Here is a 24932-nt window from a genome sequence, read left to right on the forward strand (position 1 = left end):
GCATGATATAAGCCATATTTAGCTCTCTCCTAATAATCATACCAATATAGTGAACTCTGATTTAAAACTTTATCTGTGAAGGGAACATAATCTCTGCAGGCTCTAATGTGCAGTTTCTCAATGAATTTCACGGTCTAAAAGGATTTCTTGTCCTCCTTTCTTACTCGGAAAGGTCAGGCCAACATCACTGAATTTATATGTCTTATGCTTCAGTTTGTTCTTCTTTCATGATTAAATTTGCGTTATTGTGGAACCGAAATTTGCACTATCGATTTCCGTTTAAATTAGGAAAGTAGGAAAATCCTAGTTTTCCAGAGGTCCTGTATATCTGCTATACCACACGCCAAGCAATCATAACACAAAATAAAAATAATAATAAAATAAAAAATCGTAAAAAGAGCAAAATGTGTCTTATTCGGAATTCGCGTATGAGCGTTACAACAAGGTAGAAGTCTCGACTATGAGAGTTGTCGGCGGGATCCCTAGTTCTAACAACCTAAGACTGCAAAACCTAGTTGAGTCGCAACTCGAAATAGCAAAAACAGAAAGTTGCCAAATTGCTCTAAGCGCTAAGTTTGCTATCAAAAAGTTTTCTGTGCCTCTGGCCTAGGACTCCTTATATACTCGCTCCTAGGTCTGTGACACCCCCGATCGTAGATGACCAGAAATGACACGGTCGATGTTCCTCGATGGTCGATCCGAGGTTGTCAGAATACTTCCGATCGCCTTAGACCAACAACCAAAGAACACCAACACTCCTATCAGATATCACTCTAGGCTTTTCAACCCGAAGAAGCAATTCCCGATAGTTAGTTCGTCCGGACAAGGACTAATATCATATGGAACCCGTACTTAAAAAAATATTCTTTATATATCATTCAAAAGCCTCTTACAAAATTTGTTATAAATTAACCTCGAGGTTTTCGGTCAGTAAATCTTATACATAAGAAATATCAAAACGACTTTGCAAGGATAATAAAACTACCGCTGGCTAATGTTGTTCCTTTCCGTCCTAGAGTAAGGTCTCCCGTCTACTGGTTACCTGCATCAAAAATGAGTCATGAGTAACTAGTTTACTCAGTGAGCCTAATCCCGCACCCCAAGATATATTAATAATATCTCAAGCAATCAACTCCATTTGCATGCAGTGGAAATATATTCCATAACTAATAAGAATGCATATATAAGGCCTATCATTCCATCGAGGTGAATCTTACCTTAAACATCATCTCCACGACACCCGCCATTCACTCATTCTTATAATATATATATATACTAAACCCGGAAAACAACCAAGGCTAACCGAGCCTAGCGGAGAAATAAATATAACCATCATCTTCATTAGATATTCCAAGATCGAACATCTAATGCTGCATACAATTACACGGCCTCCATGGTGCGACACCATCATCGTATCTTCGTGACCTTGTTCCATATCGCAGAAACAGTTCACAGTAATGCGGGAACTTTCGGGAGAGTGAGTATACAATAAGTCTTCACATGATTTATACTTATATATTTAATACTATATATATGTATTAGTACTTGAGAACAAGTACTAAGGTTTGGAATAAACCTCTATGATCATTCATAAATATTTATTAAGTGTTTACACTAAGTAAACACCCCACCAATTAAATATTGATCAAGAGACAAAGCCTATCAATCATCTACATTCACTACGTTTAATGAAGAAATATTTATTTACTACTCATCACTCATCTATCTAGACTCACCTTTGATTCCATGAGATTGGCTAAGGAAGACTAGACTCGAGCCCAACTAAACGTCACCACTTGCTGATCACTCCCAAAAAGAATTAGGGCAAGGCATGATCCGGCTGTTCTGATCACCTCTTCGACCATCTGAATTCAAACATGATCGGATGGAAGACAAAGCTTAATCAGTCTGGTCTAAGATGAAGTTTTCCTAAATGGTTTAAACAGAATCGATCCTGACCATTATGCTATATATAACTGATCAATGCAGGTCATACAAGGTCATTCAGTTCTGTTATGAGGAAACAACTTAGATCATTTACTAGCAGCTCGGTTAGGTAAGCTCAGATCCTAACAATTTGCTTCTACTCAGAACAGATCATAAAAGGCTTAGCTAACGGTTCTTTGAAACTGATTCAATCATAAACCAAAAAACTGAACTGTACAAGAGCTTAGATAACTAATTCAGATAGGTTACTCAACCCACAACACCACGGTTCTATTCTGAAAATGGATGAATCAAGAGGCTGAAGCTTACCACAAGAACTCAGGGTTAGATGATCTCAGATGGTGCTCTCCTCCAAGCTTAGCTGCCGGCTGAACCGATTAAAAACAGAGATCAAGGTTCGGTTCATATCAGAAACAGAACAAAAGCTATGGTTTATTCTGTATATCTCATCTTCTTCTTCCCCACATGTTCTAGCTGTGACCTGAGGTTGAAGATTAAACCAACATAATTTTTCTCTCTTTCTTTCTCTGATTTTTCTCTCAATCTCTTACAATTTGTTTTTGTTTTCTTGCAGGTCATGGACGACCAGAAGAGAGAAGAGGGTCTTTTATATCATAAAGAGTTGCTTCAGATGAGGGTTTGCTCCCACAAAAGACAAAGCTGAGGTTAGACAGCTGGTGACATACTTCAGCACATCAAGCAACACAAGCAGCTGAACATTTCCCTTCCATGAAGAAAGATGCAAGCAGCTGAAGGTGCAGGTCATGTGACCTAATTACTGAGGAAGCAAGTAGGCTAGAAGGTGCAAGGCATGTGACTGTTCAGAAATAATTTTAAAAGTGTTGTCGATATTTTTTGGACTGTTTCGACTAAATATTTTTCATCATTCGAATCTCGTCCTGCTCTGAATAAACTCGCCCAGCATGAATAAAAATCAACAATAATAATTAACACTCGACCAGAACCATCAAGAAATGGTTTTTCGACCAAAAGACAGCCCCGTCGAGAGATTAATTCACCGTGTCGATTTTTATTTAAATTCTGATTGATCAGTATTCAAACTGATCTTAAAGAATTTTCTCGACCAAAATTCTATCTGCTCGTGAGGGTTATTACAAGGTTGGTTTACGCTTTTCCTCTTCTGCCCTTAAGCCGTCATAGCTTAAAAATGGATATATTACGTTTTTACAGATCTTCATGGTTATCTTCCGAAACTTCAGATTTATCCGTGGAAACTTGACATTTATCCTTTCCTTACGAACCAAGCATAAGCCGTCATACGGCTTATGGGCTTTTGGTTAAGAAATCGTAAGTGGGCTTGGAGCTGCGTTTTAGGCCTCCTTGGGCCGTCTTTGACTCGAAATGTTTATTACGGTTTCTTGGATAAAAATAAACTTTTTGCGGTTTTTATCGTAAAGTTTGACTGATGACTTCGAGTGACGAGAAACAGAGAATGGTTTAGCCATGGTCTACGGGAGATAGCACTAAAGAGTAGACGAGAATGCATGGATTCGTGTTGTATCGATGTTTTGGGAGAGCTTGGTAGCTACGTAGTGACCGAACCGTGTGCGTGCTCGGTCGCTACGTAGAGACCGAGCTTTGGTGAGAGCTAGCGACTGAGCTATGTACGTGCTCGGTCGCTACGTAGCGACCGAGCTTGGTCGCTACGTAGTGACCAGCCCGTGTACGTGCTCGGTCATTACGTAGCGACCGAGCTTGGCCTGAGCTCGGTCGCTATGCAGCGACCGAACTTGGACTGAGCTCGGTCGCTACGTAGCGACCAGCTCGTGCACGGGCCGTTGCTACGCGGCGACCTTGTTTGAATCTTTCTCCGATGTTTCGTGAACATGTTTTCTCCGCAAGATTCTTCGTAAAAACGTTCTTGCTTATTTTTACGGACATTTGAATGTTAACTTCGCCTTAACCGTTTTTGACCCCAACAGTTAGCCCCCCAGCTCGTTAGAATCGTGGATCGCGATTAGATTCTAGCGCGCGGTTTGGCGAATTAGGCAAGATAGGCGTATAGGATGAAGTTCACATTCAGAATTCCGCGGAGGAACATCAACGAGATAATATATATATTATAATAAATCGAAATCCTAAGCTCATACTTCTATAAGTAGTGAGCCCCAATATTTCATTTTTCTCACAACTTCCTTTCGTTCCCAAATCCTCTCTAGCTTCTCGCCTAAACTCTAGCTTTCAAGATGTCTTCTTCCCAAGGTGACAAGAGAAGTTCTGATGTTGAAATGGACGAGGCCACCTCCCAAGCTCCGGTTCCGGCTTCCTCCGTTGAGGTGCCAGCTTGCGTCGCCGGCTATTTTTCCTTCCAAGAGAAACTAGCTCGTCGCAAAGCCGAAAAGTAGCAAGTTCGAGCTGACACCGAACTCCCATCCTCTTATGATCTGGCCGTTGCTCTGGATCATGGTGCTGAGGTTCAGGTTCCGCAGAACGCAGGAAGCCAAGTCGAAACGAGCGTTCCGTGTGTTCCAGGCGCTTCGGTTCAGCCCACTGGGTCGTCTACGACTCTGATTCTTTTCGAGGATAAAGAGAAGGCTGCTGAGTCCATGCCTCCTCCTCCAGCTAGGAAATAAATCATCCTGGTGCTGCGTGCTCCCAGTTCTGCTCCGGTCGTTCAGCCTAAGGGCCGGAAGAGAAAGTTCACCAAGGGCGGTGACGGGGAATCTTTGCAGCAAGGAGGCTCGAATATGGTGTCGGAGCTCCGCGGAAAGGTTCGTCCATCACTTTGGATTTTTACGATTAGCTCATTGGATATTTCCATTTTTTTTAGCCTTGCTTCGTTTCGTATCTCTAACTGTTCTCTTGTCTCGCAGTTCATGTCGCTGATCGACGGAATGATCAGCGAGTGCGGTTCTGAGGCCAGTCGTCTTGCGAGAGATCTGACGGAGATGCAAGGCAAATGGTCTGAAACTGAAGCCATGCTGAAAGCTATCGAGGGCTCTCACTCCGCAAAGGTGTCCAAGCTCGAGGTTGAGATCGGGGAGCTCGAGAGGGACCTTGGGAAGACGGCGAGCTCTCTGCTTAAGGAGAAGGCCAGGAAAGCCAAATCTTCGGAGGTACGTCGACTTCAGCGTCAGATCGAGAGTGACGTAGGATCGACGAGCTGCGGGATAGAAAAGGCCAAGGATGCGCTCCGCGCCGAGTTCCAGGCTCGTTTGGCGAAGATCTCTGCCTTTCTTGTCTTCCTCGAGTGCATCCGTAGCAGGGATTTGGCCTTGGCGACTGTCAAGGGCGGGATGGCCGTAGTTTGGGCACTCCAGAGCGAGACTCCTCCGTCCTTAGAGGCCGAAGAGACCAGGTTGTCTGATTGCAAGGGAGATTCAGCGGCCGTGGATGGGGATTTCTATCTCGTCCTGGCTGACCTGAAATCCGTGTGCTCCCTTCCGACGTGTTCAGAAGACCCAGAGGGGAAAGATCCCGTGGTTGGGGAAAACAGAGGCGATGCGGCCCCGAGCTTGGACGAGGTGATGGGCGAAGAGGAGGCTTGAGTTCAGAAAGATGACCATGGTTATGATCTCTCGTGAGAGATTTTTTTTGTTTATGTTTATGTTCTGGCCTTGTATAGCCTTGTTTTATATTTCGGCACTGGCCATTTGTGGCTTTGAACCCCTGCCGCTTTGCGGCTTTTGTTTTTATGAATGGATAATCAGTTTGTGTTTACATGAGTAAGTGTATGGAAGGAGGATTATAAGTTGTCGTCTCATATCTCTCTCCGATGTGAAATGCTTTATTCGCGATCTGTTTCGAGCGTTTTCCGCGAAATCCTAATTTCGTGGGATACCTAAAGACGTTGAACGTAAGCATAGAGGCATGTTTTAGGATCTCGTATCTTCTTTTCGATATCATGCCTTGAGATGTTAGAGACCAATGCGCTGGGTTTAGGACAAGACCTAGGTTGACTTTCGGTTTTAAGATTTATGCGGTGACTAGCCGGCTATTGATTTTCTTGGTGCGATTTTAACCTGACTCGTACCGATTTAAAGTCCGCAACAGGTTCTCGGCTTATATGACTTGTCTGATACGAATCGAGCATCTCTCCAGAGACAATTTTTAAGCCAACTGGAAGTGCTTGATCAAAATTTTGAATTTCTTTTATAGCGCTATTATCCTTGTGTCGGATGTACGAGGGTCATTTTCGTGAGATGGCCATGTCTGTTTGGCACGTTTAAGAGTTCAATGTGATCAGCAACAAACTTTTGGTCTATATTACCGTTTGGGTCTTCGCGAAGAATATGTGCTTTGTGGAGATGTCAGTGCGTATATTATTTTTTGCGACGAGAGTTTCGTTTTGTCGGTCGGGAAACAACTTCTTAGGTGTTTTTGCGACGTCTCGCAGTGCCAGGGGTTGATTTTTCCCTAATGACCGGTTTACTTGCAAGTTTTTTCAGGACTCAGATATAATTTGTTGGACGAAGATGATTTGCTCGGTTTTGAAGGGTAAAAAGTTTCCAAAATATCGATGGCGTGGTCGGATATTTTGAACTTGGGAGTATGCGAGTATACGTACCCACTCCCCCCTTTTTAGAGAGGGGGGACACCTGAATTCGTCTTTCTACAAACTGCCTACGTACTTCTTATGGAGATCAAGCCGTCTCGTAGTTCGGTAGTTGCGAAGTGGGTTGTTTAGTATTTTTTGAGATGCATTGCGTTCCAAGTTCTCGGGATTTTTACGCCTTGCATGTTGGCTATCTCGTAGCAGCATGGGCGAACAACTTTTATGATCTTGTAGGGTCCTTCCCAGTTTGTTCCAAGTTTTCCCGCGTTTTGCTCAGCGGTATTTTGGAATATTTTGCGAATAACCAACTCTCCTTCGTTGAATCTGCGATTCCATACGTTCGAATTATAATATTTTGCGGCTGCGTGTTGGTAATTCTGCATTCAGACGAGTGCTCGATCCCGGCGCTCGGTGACGAGGTCAAGATCGTCTAGGAGCATGGCTTTATTGATCTCTTCTCGTTCGGGCAGTAATCTCCTTCGCACACCGGGGAACTCGACTTCTGCGGGAATCATGTATTCTGTCCCGTAGACAAGGGCGAAAGGTGTTTCTCCTGTTGCTCATCTTGGGGTCGTGCGATGTGACCAGAGGGCTCCCTCGAGTTCGTCTGCCCACCTGCCTCTTTTTTTGCATCTAAACGTTTCTTAAGTCCGTCTAGAATGGTCTTATTGATCGTCTCGGCTTGTCCGTTGCATTGTGGGTATCTGAGAGTCGACTTGTTTAGTCGTATCTTCCATTTTTCACAAAACGCTTCGAATCGGGTGGAGATAAACTGAGATCCGTTATCAGAGTTTCGTTCTTTGGCATGGGATATTTCGCTGGGGTTTTGACCTGAAGGATGTTCCCGCAACGTTCCAGGCCTGTCGTGTGGAGTTGTGAAGTCGAGTCTTTTAACGCGAACCTTTGTGGTTCAGCGGGGATGGATCGCTCGAGTCCTTGCTGTTAAGGTTTCGACCTGTTTGGTCAAAGTGCTCACGAGCTTATCCTGTTCTTCCGACCTTTTTTCATAGGTGGCGAACATCTTTTTAAACTCCTCGAGCATTGCGGCGTTGGCTGGTGTGTTGGGCGCGGAGACTTCCGCTGCTGGAGTGTGGAGATTGGTGTCGCTTCCTCCATTGAGAGGAGTCTGCATGTTTCTGTGTCGTCAGTTGTCATGTATGGTTGAGCGTCTTGTAGTTGAGAGTTATATTGATCCGTACCCCCCCCCCCCCTCCTTCTAGCGCCAAACTGTAGGAACCGAAATTCGCACTGTCGATTTCAATAAGGAAAGTTAGGAAAACACTAATTTCCCAGAGGTCCCGGATATTTGCTAAACCACATGCCAAGCAATCAGATTACGAAATAAAGAAGAGAAAAATAAGCAATCGAAAAAAGAGCAAAATAGATCTTATTCTGAATCCGCGTTTGAGCGTTACAACAAGGTAAGAGCCTGAGCTACGAGAGCTGTCGGCGAGATTCCTAGTTCTAAAACCCTAAGACTGCAAAACCTAATTGAGTCGCAGCTCGAGTAACAAAAACAGAAAGGTGCCTAAATTGCTCCAAGTGCTAAGTTTGCTCTGAAAAAAATTCTCTTTTTTTGCCTCTCGCCTAGGACTTCTTATATACTCCCTTCAAGTTTAGTTTGAGTTTTTCATCTTTTACCCTTAACCGTCATAACCCAAAAATGGAGATATTCCATTTTTCTCGATCTTCATGATTATGTGCGGAAATTTGACATTTATCTGGGAAATTTGACATTTATCCTTTCTTACGGACAAAGTATAAACCGTCATAGTATCTATGGGCTTTTCCTTAAGAAATCATAAGTGGGTTTCTAATCGCGTTTTAGACATGTTTGGGCCGTCTTTCGACTTGAAAGGTTTATTACGATTTTTATCGATAAAAACAAACTTTCCGCGATTTTTATGGTAAAGTTTAAGTGATAACTCCAACCGATGGGAGTGAGAAATGATATGGCTGCGGTACTCGGAACTAGCATTGAGGAACTGACGAGAATGCAAGGTTTTGGGTCATACCCGTTGATTGATGTCCGAAACAGTTCAGTCGCTACATAGCAACCGGGTGCGCGATGGATTGGTCACTACGTAGCGACCGGCCGATAGGCTTCGTTGGTTGCTACATATCGACCGACTCGTTGCGGATCGGTCGCTACGTAGTGACCGACCGAGTGGCTGGGTCAGTCGCTACGTAGCAACCGACTCGTGGGTCGGTCGTTACCTGGCGACCTTGTTTGCATATTTTTCCGATGTTTCATGAACGTGTCCTTTAGTTCCGATGAATGAGCCATGATTAATGCAATGTTTAACCGCAAGAATTTTCTTAAAAGTAATATTTTCAAAGAATACTTTTCGTAAAAACGTTCATGTTAATTTTTATTGATATTTGGATGTTAACTTTGTCGTGTCCTTTTTTGACCCCAACATCATTCTAATCAAAATAGGATTAACCACAATGTAATAAGCCTAATTTGGATACAAAAAGTAGTGGAGAATCACCAGGGAATTGAATAAATATCTTAGCAGTTAGGAAGAAGAAGCTATCCCACTTTCGAATCAGGTGATCCCACTTTTTCTGTTTGGGAATATGAAAACTTCTTCGTCATTCTAATCAAACCAAGATCAACCACAATATAAAAAGCTTGTTTTGGATACATAAAGTAGTGGAGAATCACTAGAAAGTTGAATAAATCTCATATGAGTTAGGATGAAGAAGCTATCCCACTTTTAAAGAAGGTGTTCCCAATTTTATTGTTTGGGATTATGACAAATTCTTCGTCATTCTAATCAAACCATGATCAACCGCGATGTAAGAAGCTGTATTTGGACCCATAAAGTACTGGAGAATCACTAGGAAGTTGAATAAATCTTATAGGAGTTTTGATGAAGAAGATATCCCACTTTCAAATCACGTGATCCTAGTTTTTTCATGTTTGGGAATATGACAACTTTTTCGTAATTCTAATCAAACCAAGATGAACCGCGGTGTAAGAAGCTTGATTTGGATACATAAAGTCGTGGATTTTCACCAGGAAGTAGAGTAAATCTCATAGGAGTTAGGATGAAGAAGCTATTCCACTTTCAAATCAGTGGATCCTAGTTTTCAAATTTAGGAATATGACAATTTTTTCGTCATTCTAATAAACCAAGATGAACCACGATTTAAGAAGCTTGATTTGTATACATAAAGTAGTGGATTTTTACCATGAAGTTAAATAATTCTCATAGGTGTTAGGAGGAAAAAGCTATCTCACGTTCAAATCAGGTGATCCCACTTTTCCTGTTTGAGAGTATGACCACATCTTTGTCATTCTAATCAAAGTATGATGAATTGCGATGTAAGAAGCTTGATTTTGATACATAAAGTCGTGGAGAATCACTAGGAAGTTGAATAAATCTAATAAGAGTTAGGATGAAGAAGCTATCCCACTTTCAAATCAGGTGATCCCGGTTTTCATGTTATGGAATATAACAACTTCTTTGTCATTCTAATGAAACCAGGATGAACCACGATGTAAGAATCTTGATTTAAATTAGTGTTGAATCACCAAGAAATGGAATAAATCTCATAGGAGTTAGGAGGAAGAAGCTTTCAAACTTTCAAATCAGGTGATCCTAATTTGCATGTTTGGGAATATGACAACTTCTTCGTAATTCTAATTAATCTAGGATGATCCACGATGTAAGAAGCTTCATTTGGATACAAAAAGTAGTTTAGAATCACCAGGTGGTCACTACAAAAAAAAGCCGTATTGATAGCATATTGTTATAGCATTGATTTTCAATCTGCTATGAAAGACAAAGTTTTCGATTTCAGTACATATTAATAGCAGTTTCTTAAAGCTCTTGTGAAAAATTAGAAAGCGGGAGTAGAAAAACACGCGAACCGCGTATACTTAGGTGAAATTTCGAGAGCTGGGAAGAAGCAAAGTGTTTCCCTCTCAACTATGACACTTTTAGTACTTAAGCTTAAAAAAATTGGGTCGACATAGATAGAAAAAAAAGTAGAGTCACGAGAGAACTCTCTCTAGAGAGAAACCCTAATCGCAACTCCGAAACCGAATCTTCCGGCGACGAAACTCCCAGGCGACACCGTCAAGCTCTATTTCGTGCTCAGTAACCGGTGATATTCTTCCCACAACTAGGTTTGTAGAGGAATTAAGGTCGAAATCGAATCGAAGGTCGAAATCGAATCGAAGGTAGAGATTTAGGATTTATTTTCTTAGATCTTACAGATTTATGGTTTGTTTTACTGAAAGTTCTTAACTTTCATATGCATTTCGTCTTTAAATCAAAGGGATTTATGTTTTGTTTCAGTGAAAGTTCTTAACTTTCACATGCATTTCTTCTTTAAATCAAACTGATTTATCTTTTGTTTGGTGACAGATTATTTCCAGCTATCGTGTTTCACTCTTGTTCTAACCAGACCTCAGATTATTAGCAGCAATCGTCTTTCAATCTTGTTCTAACCAGACCACAGGTTATTTCCCTCGTTCTTTTTCCTTTGTAATATGTTCATCGTTTTCGTTATTACATGACTTTGGTGTTGATTGATTTCTGTTTGCTTCTCGTTGTTTATTTAGTGACGATTGTTAAACTTTTTTGTTTTTTTTTTGTTTGTCATTCTGTGATATATACTTAAAAATTGTCATTTTCTCACTCTTTTGCTTGTGATTCTGTGTTTTATTTCGAATATTGTCTTTTATCTGTCACTCTTTTGCTTGTTCTTACGGTTTTCAATAAGGATAGGTGAAACAATGTTAGACAAGGCGTGGGTTCATCTGTCAAGGTATGAAAGTAACATATATAAGTCTAGGATAGGTGAAACAATGTTGTACTGCTTACTGAATTTTTTTTTGTTTTGTTAATAATCGCAGAGTTGATCCTGCTTATGAGAGAGGTGCTTGGGACTTTGTCCAAGCTTTGTCTGCGAGTAATGGGGATATTCAGTTGATCATTTGCCCTTGCACAGACTGTCGCATTGTAGATCGTCATTCAGCCAGTGATATAGTTGACCATTTTGTGAGAAGGGGAATGGATGAGGTTTACAAGCGGCGTAAGGACTGGTTCCACCATGAGGAAGTGGACTCAGTTGCTGAAGGCGGAATGAAAGTTAACCAGTGGAATGAAGAGATTGTTGGGTTATTCAGAGCTGCAAGGAACTTGGATGAAGAGTTGGCTACTGCACGTGACTTCTATGAGATGGCAGAGGAAGAGGACACGAAAGAAGATGAGTTCTTGGCGAAGATAGCTGATGCTGAAACCCCATTATATCCAAGCTGTGCAAACCATAGCAAGCTATCTGCAATCGTGCTTATTTAGACTGAAGACTACTAATGGCTGGTCAGACAAGAGCTTCAACGATCTACTGGAGACATTGCCCGAGATGTTACCAGCGGATAACGTTCTTCATTCATCATTTTATGAAGTGAAAAAATTCCTGAAGTCGTTTGATATGGGTTATGAGAAGATTCACGCGTGTGTCAATGACTGTTGTCTATTCCGAAAGAAGTTGAAGAAGCTCGATAGTTGTCCTAAATGCAAGGCTTCAAGGTGGAAGATTAATCTGCATACTGGTGAGGTCAAGAAAGGTGTCCCACAGAAGTTATTAAGATACTTTCCAATAATCCCAAGGCTGAAGAGGATGTTCAGGTCTCAAGAAATGGCAACAAACTTAAGGTGGCATGCTAGTAACAAGAGCAGCGACGGGAAACTCAGACACCCCGTAGATTGTGTGACATGGAAACAAATGGACGCCAAATATCCCACATTTGCTGCTGAAGAAAGAAACATACGGCTGGGGCTCTCCACGGATGGGTTTAATCCTTTCAGCATGCAGAACAGCAAGTACAGTTGTTGGCCGGTGCTGCTAGTGAACTACAATTTGCCTCCTAATCTATGTATGAAGAAGGAGAATATCATGCTAACCTTGCTCATTCCTGGTCCACAACAGCCGGGTAACAGTATTGACGTCTACTTAGAGCCAGTAATAGAGGATTTGAACCAGTTGTGGAGAAAAGGAGAGTCTGCATATGATGTGTTGAGTAATTCTGTGTTTACTCTCAAAGCAATGCTGCTATGGACTATTAGCGATTTCCCTGCCTACGGAAATCTTGCTGGATGCAAAGTGAAGGGTAAAATGGGTTGTCCTGTATGCGGAAAACACACTGATAGTGTGTGGATGAAGTTCTGCAGGAAGCATGTTTATATGTCCCATAGAAAGCGTCTCCCACCAACGCATAGGTATCGTTCAAAGGTCTTAGTTTGATGGACACACAGAACATGGGAATAAGTGTAGAATACTATCTGGTCAAGACATTTCCAGTAACCTGAAGAACTTTGTCAACAATTTTGGGAATGTTAAAGCATCTGGAGCAAAGAGAAAGAGGACAGTCAGTGTTGAAGAAGACTGTGACATGGGAGACGATTCTAGTGAATCCAAGGCAGAGGAAGAAGATGTAGTAGACGAAGAGGAATTGTCAAGATGGAAGAAAAGGTCGATATTTTTCTAACTGCCTTATTGGGAGGTAAGTCTTTTGTTGAACACATTATTTTCCCTGTGTACTGAATAGAAATAACTTACAATTCTGATTTTGTTTATTGTGTGTTGATGTTTAGGAACTTCCTGTGAGGCATAACTTGGATGTAATGCACATAGAGCGAAATGTGGCAAAGATCATTGTGTCCACGTTACTGCATTGTGGGAATTCAAAGGATGGTCTCAATACTCGCAAAGATATGGAACATTTAGGTATTAGGAAGGATCTGCACCCCAAGGCGAAAGGGAAAAGGACTTACTTACCCGCAGCACCTTGGTCTTTGTCCAAGTCTGAGAAGAAGGTCTTCTGTAAGCGACTTTTTTGATTTTAAGGGACCTGATGGATATTGTTCAAACATATCAAGTGGAGTTTCAGTTGAAGAGTGTAAGGTAGCTGGTCTCAAATCACATGATTATTATGTCCTGATGCAACAGTTGCTTCCGGTTGCAGTTAGAGGGTTATTGCCTAAAGGCATTAGACTATCAATACTACGCATGTGTGCATTCTTCAACCGTGTATGTAAAAGAGTTATAGATATAGAGCAGATTTCAGTAATGGAAGCTGAGATTGTAGAAACTCTCTGCATGTTTGAGAGATTTTTTCCTCCTAGTTTCTTCGACATTATGGTTAATTTGACGGTACATCTAGGAAGGGAAGCTCGGCTCTGCGGTCCAGTCCACTTTCGTTGGATGTATCCTTTTGAGAGGTAACTAAAACTGTTTTCATCTTTTAAAATATCTCATTGTTGAGACCAAGTGAAAATTCACAAAATATTTCCTCTATGTAGGCACATGAAGATACTGAAAGACTTCGTTAGAAATCATGCAAGGCCAGAAGGTTGTATCGCTGAGTTCTATCTTGCAGAAGAGTGCATGCAGTTCTGTAGTGAGTTTCTTAAGAAGACAACAAGTGTGGAGGAGAAATTAGATATGAATACTGACTATGAGAGCCAGTCGATCTTAGAGGGACATCCAATTTCGGCAGCCAGATCAATTGATCTGTCTGAAATGGAGAAGAAAACGATCCACCTTGCCGTCATTCAGAACACAGCTGTTGTCGAGCCTTATGTTGAGTAAGTAAATAAATCATTGGTACAATTTTCCATCTATATAACTAGCATGCTGGTATGTTTTTTTCGTTATACAAGTATGCATCTACAACATCTACAAGAGACAAATGGAAGATGTAGACGAGATGCAACGTATTTGTGGAGTACACATACTCTGAATTTTGCTTCTTGGTTAAAAGAACAGGCAAGTCTCTAACATTTCTTCTGTTTTTGTGAATTAAATGTTTTTGTCTTCTGACTATTGTTCATACTTTATGCTAGATACCTATTGATTCTGGAACACATGATGAAACTCTAAAATGGTTGGCATATGGACCTCGGACTAATGCAAGATCGTACACAGGCTATATAGTTAATGGACAGCGGTTTCACACACACTCAGTTCATAAGCAAACCCAAAACAGCGGAGTATTTTACGAGGCTACTGCAATGTGTAGAGCGAGTGCGAAAGACACTTCACAAGTTGTTGATTTGGTATCATACTATGGGAGAGTTCATAGATTATCTTGGTGGACTATAATGTGTTTTATGTCCCTATATTCATGTGTCAATGGGCAGTAAGAGGAAACAAAGTTAAGGTGGAGGATGGGTTCACACTTGTTAACTTGAATCAGTCTCACGTTTCGTTTAATACGGATCCCTACATTCTAACTTCGCAGGCAAAACAAGTGTTTTACTCAAGGGAGAATGACACCTCGAGCTGGTATGTTGTACTAAAAGGTCAATCAAGAAGATACAGTGAAGCAGACGAAGAAGAAGTCAACCCATATATTGGACCACTGCCATCATCTATTGACATGGAAGTTGAAATAGAAGACGCTCATAATGCCAGAGTTGATTGTGAAGGCATATATGTGTGATGTCGGTCTTGTGTGATGTCGGTCCTGTGTGATTGCTATCTTGTGTGATGTTTGCCTTCTATGCTGCATGTTTGACTCTTTTGTGTTCTTATGCTTTTGCATTTTGTCTTCTCTGATGTAGCTTCATAGTTAAGACTGTATCTCGTTCTAACTAATTGTATTTTGTTTCAGGTGAATTAAATGGGACGTCCAAATAATAGAGACTCGAAAAAGAATGCGGGTACAAGTAAGGTCACGAAGAAGACCACGAAGGTCACAAAAAGGGGCAGGAAGAAGAAAAATGACGACGAAGAAGTGGAATTTATTTGTACTCAGCAAACCCAACCGCAACAGGAGGAGCATGTGCAGCAGGAGGAGAATGTGCAGCAGGAGGAGAATGAGCAGCAACAGGAGTATGTGCAGCAGGAGGAGAATGAGCAGGAGGAGGAGAATGTGCAGCAGGAGGAGAATGAGCAGCAGGATGAGCATGAGTCTGAAGGTTCACGAGTCTGATGAGACTAAAGAGCATGAAGAGGATAACGACGAACAAGATCCTGAAAAGGCTAATGAGGGTGATGAGGAGGAAGGGCCAGATGCAGTTAAAGAGGCTGAGGGGGCTAAAGAGCAGGAAGAGCCTGAAGGAGAGTTGGAACTGAATGATGTTGAACCTATGAAGAAGAAACACCGAGGACCAACGAAGATGAAACACATCGCCAAAGATCCAAATAGTCGAGAAAGAGTGGAGTTTAATGAAATGGGAGATCCTGTTGGTGAAGGATCAGTGAAGCTGTCTTCTTACTTGGGTTCATTAGTGAGGGAGCATGTACCTGTCACATTTGATGATTGGAGGAAAATCAGTGAGGAGGTCAAAACTGTTCTCTGGAAATCTGTTCAGGTGACTTTCTTTATTAAATTTTGACAGTTGATGCTTTTGGTATATATGTGATTCATTTGTTAAGTATTTGTAGGCTAGGTTCGAGCTTGATGAAGAGTATCAAAAGAATGCTGTGTTGAGGCAGATGGGATGTCTATGGAGGGCATCAAAATCAAGACTTGTGACACAAGTAAGGGGTAAAATACTAACCAAGAGAGGATGAATCTTAGACCAAAGAATGTTAATCCAGTTGAATGGCGAAAATTTGTGAGAATCAAAACTAGCCTCGCCTTTAAGGTAAAGTATTTAAATTTAATAGCTTTTCAACATTCGATTTTGTTGTATTAACTTTCTTTATGTTAGGCTGTGATTGAGAAATACAAGGAAAGGAGGAGCAAACAGATACCTCACACTTGTAGCCGTAGAGGGATGGTTAGGCTAGCGGATGATATCGTACCAATTCTTCATAAAAACTCTAACTATTTTCTTCACTGGCCACCTTTTTCACATATGTTTCGTTGTCTTTATCAGAAACAACAGAGTGGCGAACCATCTAAAGTGAGTAGGCTTAAAGTGTGGGTCAAGTCACGGACCAAAAAGGATGGTACACCGGTCAATATGATAGCCGCTGAGAAGTTTGTAAGTAATTTTTTTTTTTTTGCTATTCAAAAGAAGTAGTATTTCATTCTTAAAATGTTATGTATGTTGGCAGAAAAAGGCAGCTGAGCTCGTTGGTGGTGAGGCTCATTCTAATTCAACAAACCCAAGTCTTGATCCGCTGTCAGTACTTTTAGGACCTGATAATCCCGGTCATTTGAGGGCAATGGGTAGAAACATTGGGAAGACGAAATTAGCTTGTTTTCAAGTGAAGAAGCAGTTTATGGCTGAAATGGAAGACAAGCAATATCATTTGCTTCACAAAGTTAATAAGTTGGAGTCTGAACTTGCTAAAATGAGGAGACAGGTTAGTGATAATAAACATATTTATATTCTTAAAGTAAGCATATGGTTTCTTATATGCTTTAATATTTCAGCAAGAACCTGAAATAGGTGAAAACTCAGCAACTGCAAGAGCAAAAGTAAGTAATTTACATTAATCCTCAACTTTGTATGGTTTAGTAACTACTGACATATTATGAAATATGCTTATGTACATCTCCAACAGCAAATGCAGTCAAATCTGCATCACAATCTGCTACAAAGAAATCTTCAACAACAGCTTCATGTGCGGCACCATCACCAGGTTCTAAATCTCCAATCAACCCACTTTCTCCTAAAGTGAAGAATACTCAAGCTGCCTCTCCTGTTCGAAGATCTCAGGTAAAGTTTGTAGTTTATGGTCTAAATTTCTGTTTGTTAGTTGTTATATCATTCACTGACATAAACTGTTTGTCTTACAAACACTGCAGCGTCTTTGTCAAAATGATGCCAAAGAGAATCAGAAGTGCAAATTGATGTCCATTGGTGGGAAAAATCAGGTGGTTGTAGAAGGACGGTGGGGTTCAGATAACCCAAAAGTCTCAGTACACTTTGTTCCCTTGGGACCTAATGCAGTTAAAGTCTGGATTGATGTGGTGAAGGTTAATTTGGCAGAGGTTTGGCGTCTATCTTCTGAGATTGAGTGTTTGGGTGACGCAATTGGAACATGCATTGCATGGCCAAAGGAGAAAGTGGTCTTGTGTTAAGAGTACTATCAGGTCTATAGCACTACTCTTCTACTTGGATATTGTTGCTTTCTAGTTTCGTTTAAGACTTGTGCTTTGGGTTATGTTCTTTTAGACTGGTATTATATCAGATGTTGTATTGTGGTACTGGGTTTTTCTATAAATGAATGTGGCAGGTTCTGAGATTTAATATACAACTAATCCGTAACAGACAAATTATGCCATGACAACATATTTTATGACACAACAAAGACTGCTACGAAAACGCATAATAGCACGTCTAAAATAGCTATCATATAACTTCAAATAATACGTAAAAAGTAATTAAAATCTATTTAACAGCTAATAAAATAAGCTATAAAAATAAATTATATAGCATCAAATATTCACGCTATTATAAACATTAACAATTAATAGCAAACCGTAAAAACAGCTATCATAATGTTAAACTACAATAGCTTTCAATAAAACGCTATAATATAGGGGGGGACCTAAGATAGCTGGGGCAGACATAGCGCTTTCAATAACGCTAAAAAAAGCATATTATAGCTGTTTCCTTAACTAAGAATGGATATTATTCTTGTAGTGGGTTGAATGTATCTTATAGGAGTTAAGATAAAGAAGCTATCCCACTTTCAAATCAGGTGATCTCAGTTTTCCTGTTTGGTAATATGGCAACTTTTTCATCATTGTAATCAAACCAGGATGAATCGCAATGTAAGAAGCTTGATTTGAATACATAAAGTCGTGGAGAATCACTAAGAAGTTGAATAAATCTCATAGTAGTTAGGATGAAGAAGCTATCACACTTTCAAATCAATAATCACACTTTTCCAATTTGGGAATATGATAACTTCTTTATAATTCTAATCAAACAAAGATGAACCGCGATGTAAGAAGCTTCTTTGGAAACATAATGTTGTGGATAATCACTTGAAAGTTGAATAAATCACATAGGAGTTAGGTTGAAGAATCTATCCCACTTTCAAATCAGATGATCCCAGTTTTCCTGTTTGGTAATATGAAAACTTCTTCTTCATTCTAAGAAAACCATGACGAACTGCGATGTAAGAAGCTTGATATGGATACAACAAGTAGTGGAGAATCAACATGAAGTTGAATAAATCTCATAGGAGTTATGATGAAGAAGCTATCCCACTTTCAACTCAGGTGATGCTAGTTTTTATGTTTGGAAATATGACAACCTTTTCGTCATTCTAATAAACCAAGATGAACCGCGATGTAAGAAGCTTGATTTGAATACATAAAGTAGTGGATTTTCACCATGAAGTTGAATAAATGTCATAGGTATTAGGATGAAGAAGCCATCCCACTTTCAAATCAAATGATCCTAGTATTCATGTTTGGGAATATGACAACTTCTTTGTCATTCTAATCAAACAAGGATGAATCGCAATCTAATAAGCTTGATTTGGTTACATAAAGTCGTGGAGAATCACTATGAAGTTGAATAAATCACATAGGTGTTAGGATGAAAAAGCTATCCCACTTTCAAAACAAGTGATCCCAGTTTTCCTGTTTGGGAATATGACAACTTTTTTGTTATTCTAATCAAACAGAATGAACAGTGATGTAAGAATCTTGATATTGATACATAAAGTAGTGTGGAATCACCAGGGAGTGGAATAAATCTCATAGGAGTTAGGATGAAAAAGCTATCCCACTTTCAAATCAGGTGATCCCAGTTTTCCATTTTGGGAATATGAGAACTTCTTCATCATTCTAATCAAAACATGACGAATCACGATGTAAGAAGCTTGATTTGGATATAACAAGTAGGGGAGAATAACCAGGAAGTTGCATATATCTTATAGGAGTTAGGATAAAGAAACTATCTCACTTTCAAATCAGGTGATCCTAGTTTTTCTATTTGGGAATATGACAACTTATTTGTCATTCTAATCAAACCAAGATGAACCGAGATGTAAAAAGATTAATTTGGATACATAAAGTAATGGAGAATCAGTAGGAAGTTGAATAAATATCATAGGAATTAGGATGAAGACGCTATCCCACTTTCAAATCAGGTGATCCTAGTTTTCCTTTGGGAATATGACAACTTCTTCTTTATTCTAAACAAACAAGATGACTACCGACATAAGAAGCTTCATTTGGAAACATAATGTAGCGGACAATCACTTGGAAATTGAATAAATCTCATAGGAGTTAGGATGAATAAGCTATCCCACTCTCAAATTAAGTGATCCCAGTTTTTCTGTTTGGAAATATGACAACTTCTTCGTCATTTTAATCAACCTGGACGAACCGCGATGTAGAAGCTTGATTTGGATACATAAAGTAGTGGAGAATCAGGAGGAAGTTGAATAAATCTCATAGGAGTTAGAATAAAAAAGCTATCCCACTTTCAAATCAGGTGATCCCAATTTTCCTGTTTTGGAGTATGACAACTTCTTCTTCCTTATAATCAAACCAAGATGAACTGCGATGTAAGAAGCTTGATTTGTATACATAAAATAGTGGAGAATCAAGAGGTAGTTGAATAAATCTCATAGAAGTTAGGTAGAAGAAGCTAACCCACTTTCAAATCATGTGTTCCCAATTTTCCTGTTTGGGAATATGACAATTTTTTTTGTCAAATTAATCAAACAAGGATGAACTGCGATGTAAGAAGCTTATTTTGGATACAAAAAGTAGTGGATTTTCACCATGAAGTTGAATCAATCTCATAGATGTTAGGATGAAGAAGGCATCCCACTTTTAAATCAAGTGATCCCAGTTTTCCTATTTGGGAACATGACAACTTCTTCGTCATTCTAATCAAACAACAAATGAATCGCGATCTAAGAAGCTTGATTTGGATACATATAGTCTTTAAGAATCACTAGGAAGTTTGAATAAATCTCATAGGAGTTATGATGAAAAAGCTATCCCACTTTCAAATCAGGTGATCCCAGTTTTCCTGTTTGGGAATATGACAACTTCTTCGTCATTCTAATCAAACCAGGACGAACCGCAATATAAAATTTTTGTTTGGGATACATAAAGTAGTGGAGAATCACTAGAAATTTGAATAAATCTCATAGGAGTTAGGATGAAGAAGCTATCCCACTTTCAAATCAGGTGTTCCCAGTTTTCCTGTGTGGGAATATGACAAATTCTTCGTCATTCTAATCAAACCATGATCAACCGCGATGTAAGAAGCTTTATTTAGACACATAAAGTACTGGAGAATCACTTGGAAGTTGTATAAATCTTATAGGAGTTTTGATGAAGAAGATATCCCACTTTCAAATCACGTGATCCTAGTTTTTATGTTTGGGAATATGACAATTTTTTCGTCATTCTAATAAACCAAGATGAACTGCGATGTAAGAAGCTTAATTTGGATACATAAAGTAGTGGATTTTCACCATGAAGTTGAATAATTCTCATAGGTGTTAGGAGGAAGAAGCTATCTCACTTTCAAATCATGTGATCCCAGTTTTTCTGTTTGGGAATATGTCAACATGTTTGTCATTCTTATTAACGTAGGATGAATCGCGATGTAAGAAGCTTGATGTTGATAGATAAAGTCGTAGAGAATCAATAGGAAGTTGAATAAATCTCATAGGAGTTCGGATGAAGAAGCTATCTCACTTTCAAATCGGGTGATCCTAGTTTTCATGTTTGGGAATATAACAACTTCTTCGTCATTCTAATCAAACCAGGATGAACCACGATGTAAGAATCTTTATTTGGATACATAAAGTAGTTTTGACTCATCGGGAAATGCAATAAATCTCATAGGTGTTAGGATGAAGAAGCTTTCACACTTTCAAATCTGGTGATCCCAATTTTCATGTTTGGGAATACGACAACTTCTTCGTAATTCTAATCAAACCAGGATGAACCGCAATGTAAGAAGCTTCTTTTGGATACAAAAAGTAGTTTAGAATGACCAGGATGTTGAATATATCTTAGAGGAGTTAGGATAAAGAAGTTATCCCCACTTTCAAATCAGGTGATCTGATTTTTCCTGTTTGGTAATACGACTACTTCTTTATCATTGTAATCAAACAAGTATGAAAATGTAAGAAGCTTGATTTGGATACATAAAGTCGTGGAAAATCACTAAAAAGTTGAATAAATATCATAGTAGTTAGGATGAAGAAACTATCCCACTTTCAAATCAGTGATCCCACTTTTCCAGTTTGGGAATATGACAACTTCTTTGTAATTCTAATCAAACCAAGATGAACCGTGATGTAAGAAGCTTCATTTGTAAACATAATGTAGTGAATAATCATTTGGAAGTTGAATAAATCTCATAGGAGTTAGGATGAAGAAGTTATCCCACTTTCAAATCAAATGATCCTAGTTTTCCTGTTTGCTAATATGAAAACTTCTTCTTCATTCTAAGAAAACCAGGATGAATCTCGATGTAAGAAGCTTGATTCAGATACAAAAAATCTTGGGAAATGACTAGGAAGTTGAATAATTCTCATAGGAGTTATGATGAAGAAGTTATCCGACTTTCAATTCAGGTGATCCTAGTTTTCATGTTTGGGAATATGACAACTTTTTGTCATTCTAATAAACCAAGATGAACCACGATGTAAGAAGCTTGATTTGCATACATAAAATCGTGGATTTTCACCAGGAAGTTGAATAAATCTCATAGGAGTTAGGATGAAGACGCTATCCCACTTTCAAATCAGGTGATCCTAGTTTTTCTGTTTGGGAATATGACAACTTCTTCGTCATTCTAATCAAACCAAGATGAACCGAGATGTAAAAAGCTTAATTTGGATACATAAAGTAATGGAGAATCACAATAAAGTTGAATAATCTCATAGGAGTTAAGATGAAGAAGTTATCCCACTTTCAAATTAGGCGATCCCAGTTTTCCTGTTTGGGAATATGACAACTTTCATTCTAATTAAACCTGGATGAACTGCGATGTATGAAGCTTGATTTGGATACATTAAGTAGTGGTGAATAAGTAGGAAGTTGAATAAATCTCATAGGAGTTAGGATGAAGATGCTATCCCACTTTCAAATCAGGTGATACTAGTTTTCCTTTGGGAATATGACAACTTCTTCTTTATTCTAATCAAGCCAGGATGACTAGCGATGTAAGAAGCTTCATTTGGAAACATAATATATCGGATAATCACTTGGAAATTGAATAAATCTCATAGGAGTTAGGATGAATAAGCTATCCCACTCTCAAATTAGGTGATCCCAGTTTTTCTGTTTGGAAATATGACAACTTCTTCGTTATTTTAATCAACCTGGATGAACCGCGATGTAGAAGCTTGATTTGGATAGATAAAGTAGTTGATAATCAGGAGGAAGTCGAATAAATCTCATTGGAGTTAGGATAAAAAAGCTCTCCCATTTTTGAAATCATATGATCGCAGTTTTCCTGTTTGGGAGTATGACAACTTCTTCTTCCTTATAATCAAACTAAGATGAACTGCGATGTAAGAAGCTTGATTTGGATACATAAAGTAGTGTAGAATAAAGAGGTAGTTGAATAAATCTCATAGAAGTTATGTAAAAGAAGCTAACCGACTTTCAAATCATGTGTTCCCAGTTTTCCTGTTTGGGAACATGATAACTTTTTTGTCAATTTAATCAAACAAAGATGAATTGCGATGAAAAAGCTTATTTTGGATACAAAAAGTAGTGATTTTCACCATGAAGTTGAATACATCTCATAGGTGTTAGGATAAAGAAGCTATCCCACTTTTAAATCAGGTGATCCCAGTTTTTCTATTTGGGAACATGGCAACTTCTTCATCATTCTAATCTAACAATAATGAATCGCGATCTAAGAAGCTTGATTTGGATACATATAGTCTTTGAGAATCACTAGGAAGTTTGAATAAATATCATAGGAGTTATGATGAAGAAGCTATCCCACTTTCAAATCAGGTGATCCCAGTTTTCCTGTTTGGGAATATGACAACTTCTTCGTCATTCTAATCAAACCAGGACGAACCGCAATATAAAAAGATTGTTTTGGATACGTAAAGTAGTGGAGAATCACTAGGAAGTTGAATAAATCTCATAGGAGTTAGGATGAATAAGCTATCCCACTTTCAAATCAGGTGTTCCCAGTTTTCCTGTGTGGGAATATGACAAATTCTTCGTCAATCTAATCAAACCATGATCAACCGCGATGTAAGAACCTTTATTTGGACACATAAAGTACTGGAGAATCACTAGGAAGTTGTATAAATCTTATAGGAGTTTTGATGAAGAAGATATCCCACTTTCAAATCACGTGATCCTAGTTTTCATATTTGGGAATATGATAACTTTTTCGTAATTCTAATCAAATCAAGATGAACCGCGATGTAAGAAGCTTGATTTGTATACATAAAGTAGTGAATTTTCACCAGGAAGTTGAGTAAATCTCATAGGAGTTAGAATGAAGAAGCTATCCCACTTTCAAATCAGTGGATCCAAGATTTAAGTAGGAATATGACAATTGTTTCGTCATTCTAATAAACCAAGATGAACTGCGATGTAAGAAGCTTAATTTGGATACATAAAGTAGTGGATTTTCACCATGAAGTTGAATAATTCCCATAGGTGTTAGGAGGAATAAGCTATCTCACTTTCAAATCATGTGATCCCAGTTTTTCTGTTTGGGAATATGTCAACATGTTTGTCATTCTTATTAACGTAGGATGAATCGCGATGTAAGAAGCTTGATTTTGATAGATAAAGTCGTAGAGAATCAATAGGAAGTTGAATAAATCTCATAGGAGTTCGGATCAAGAAGCTATCTCACTTTCAAATCGGGTGATCCTAGTTTTCGTGTTTGGGAATATAACAACTTATTCGTCATTCTAATCAAACCAGGATGAACCACGATGTAAGAATCTTTCTTTGGATACATAAAGTAGTTTTGAATCACCAGGAAATGGAATAAATCTCATAGGTGTTAGGATGAAGAAGCTTTCACACTTTCAAATCTGGTGATCCCAATTTTCATGTTTGGGAATACGACAACTTCTTCGTAATTCTAATCAAACCAGGATGAACCGCAATGTAAGAAGCTTCTTTTGGATACAAAAAGTAGTTTAGAATGACCAGGATGTTGAATATATCTTAGAGGAGTTAGGATAAAGAAGTTATCCCCACTTTCAAATCAGGTGATCTCATTTTTCCTATTTGGTAATATGACAACTTCTTTATCATTGTAATCAAACAAGTACGAAAATGTAAGAAGCTTGATTTGGATACATAAAGTCGTGGAAAATCATTAAAAAGGTGAATAAATATCATAGTAGTTAGGATGAAGAAACTATCCCACTTTCAAATCAGTGATCCCACTTTTCCAGTTTGGGAATATGACAACTTCTTTGTAATTTTAATCAAACCAAGATGAACCGTGATGTAAGAAGCTTCATTTGTAAACATAATGTAGTGAATAATCATTTGGAAGTTGAATAAATCTCATAGGAGTTAGGATGAAGAAGCTATCCCACTTTCAAATCAAATGATCCTAGT

At 39.0% G+C, this 24932-nt stretch overlaps 1 protein-coding gene across 1 annotated transcript; it reads left to right on the forward strand.

Moving 5' to 3' along the window:
• The first annotated feature begins 11845 nt into the window (after positions 1–11845).
• LOC106427185 lies at positions 11846–14927 on the forward strand. Its single transcript, XM_013867926.2, has 8 exons — positions 11846–12702; positions 12758–12917; positions 13078–13299; positions 13433–13704; positions 13786–14070; positions 14146–14251; positions 14329–14509; positions 14626–14927. Exons 1-8 carry the CDS (start codon positions 11846–11848, stop codon positions 14925–14927), a joined length of 2385 nt encoding a protein of 794 aa, XP_013723380.2.
• The last annotated feature ends 10005 nt before the right edge of the window (positions 14928–24932 follow it).

Source organism: Brassica napus, chromosome A5 (assembly GCF_020379485.1).
Source record: "Brassica napus cultivar Da-Ae chromosome A5, Da-Ae, whole genome shotgun sequence".
Lineage (NCBI taxonomy): Eukaryota > Viridiplantae > Streptophyta > Magnoliopsida > Brassicales > Brassicaceae > Brassica > Brassica napus.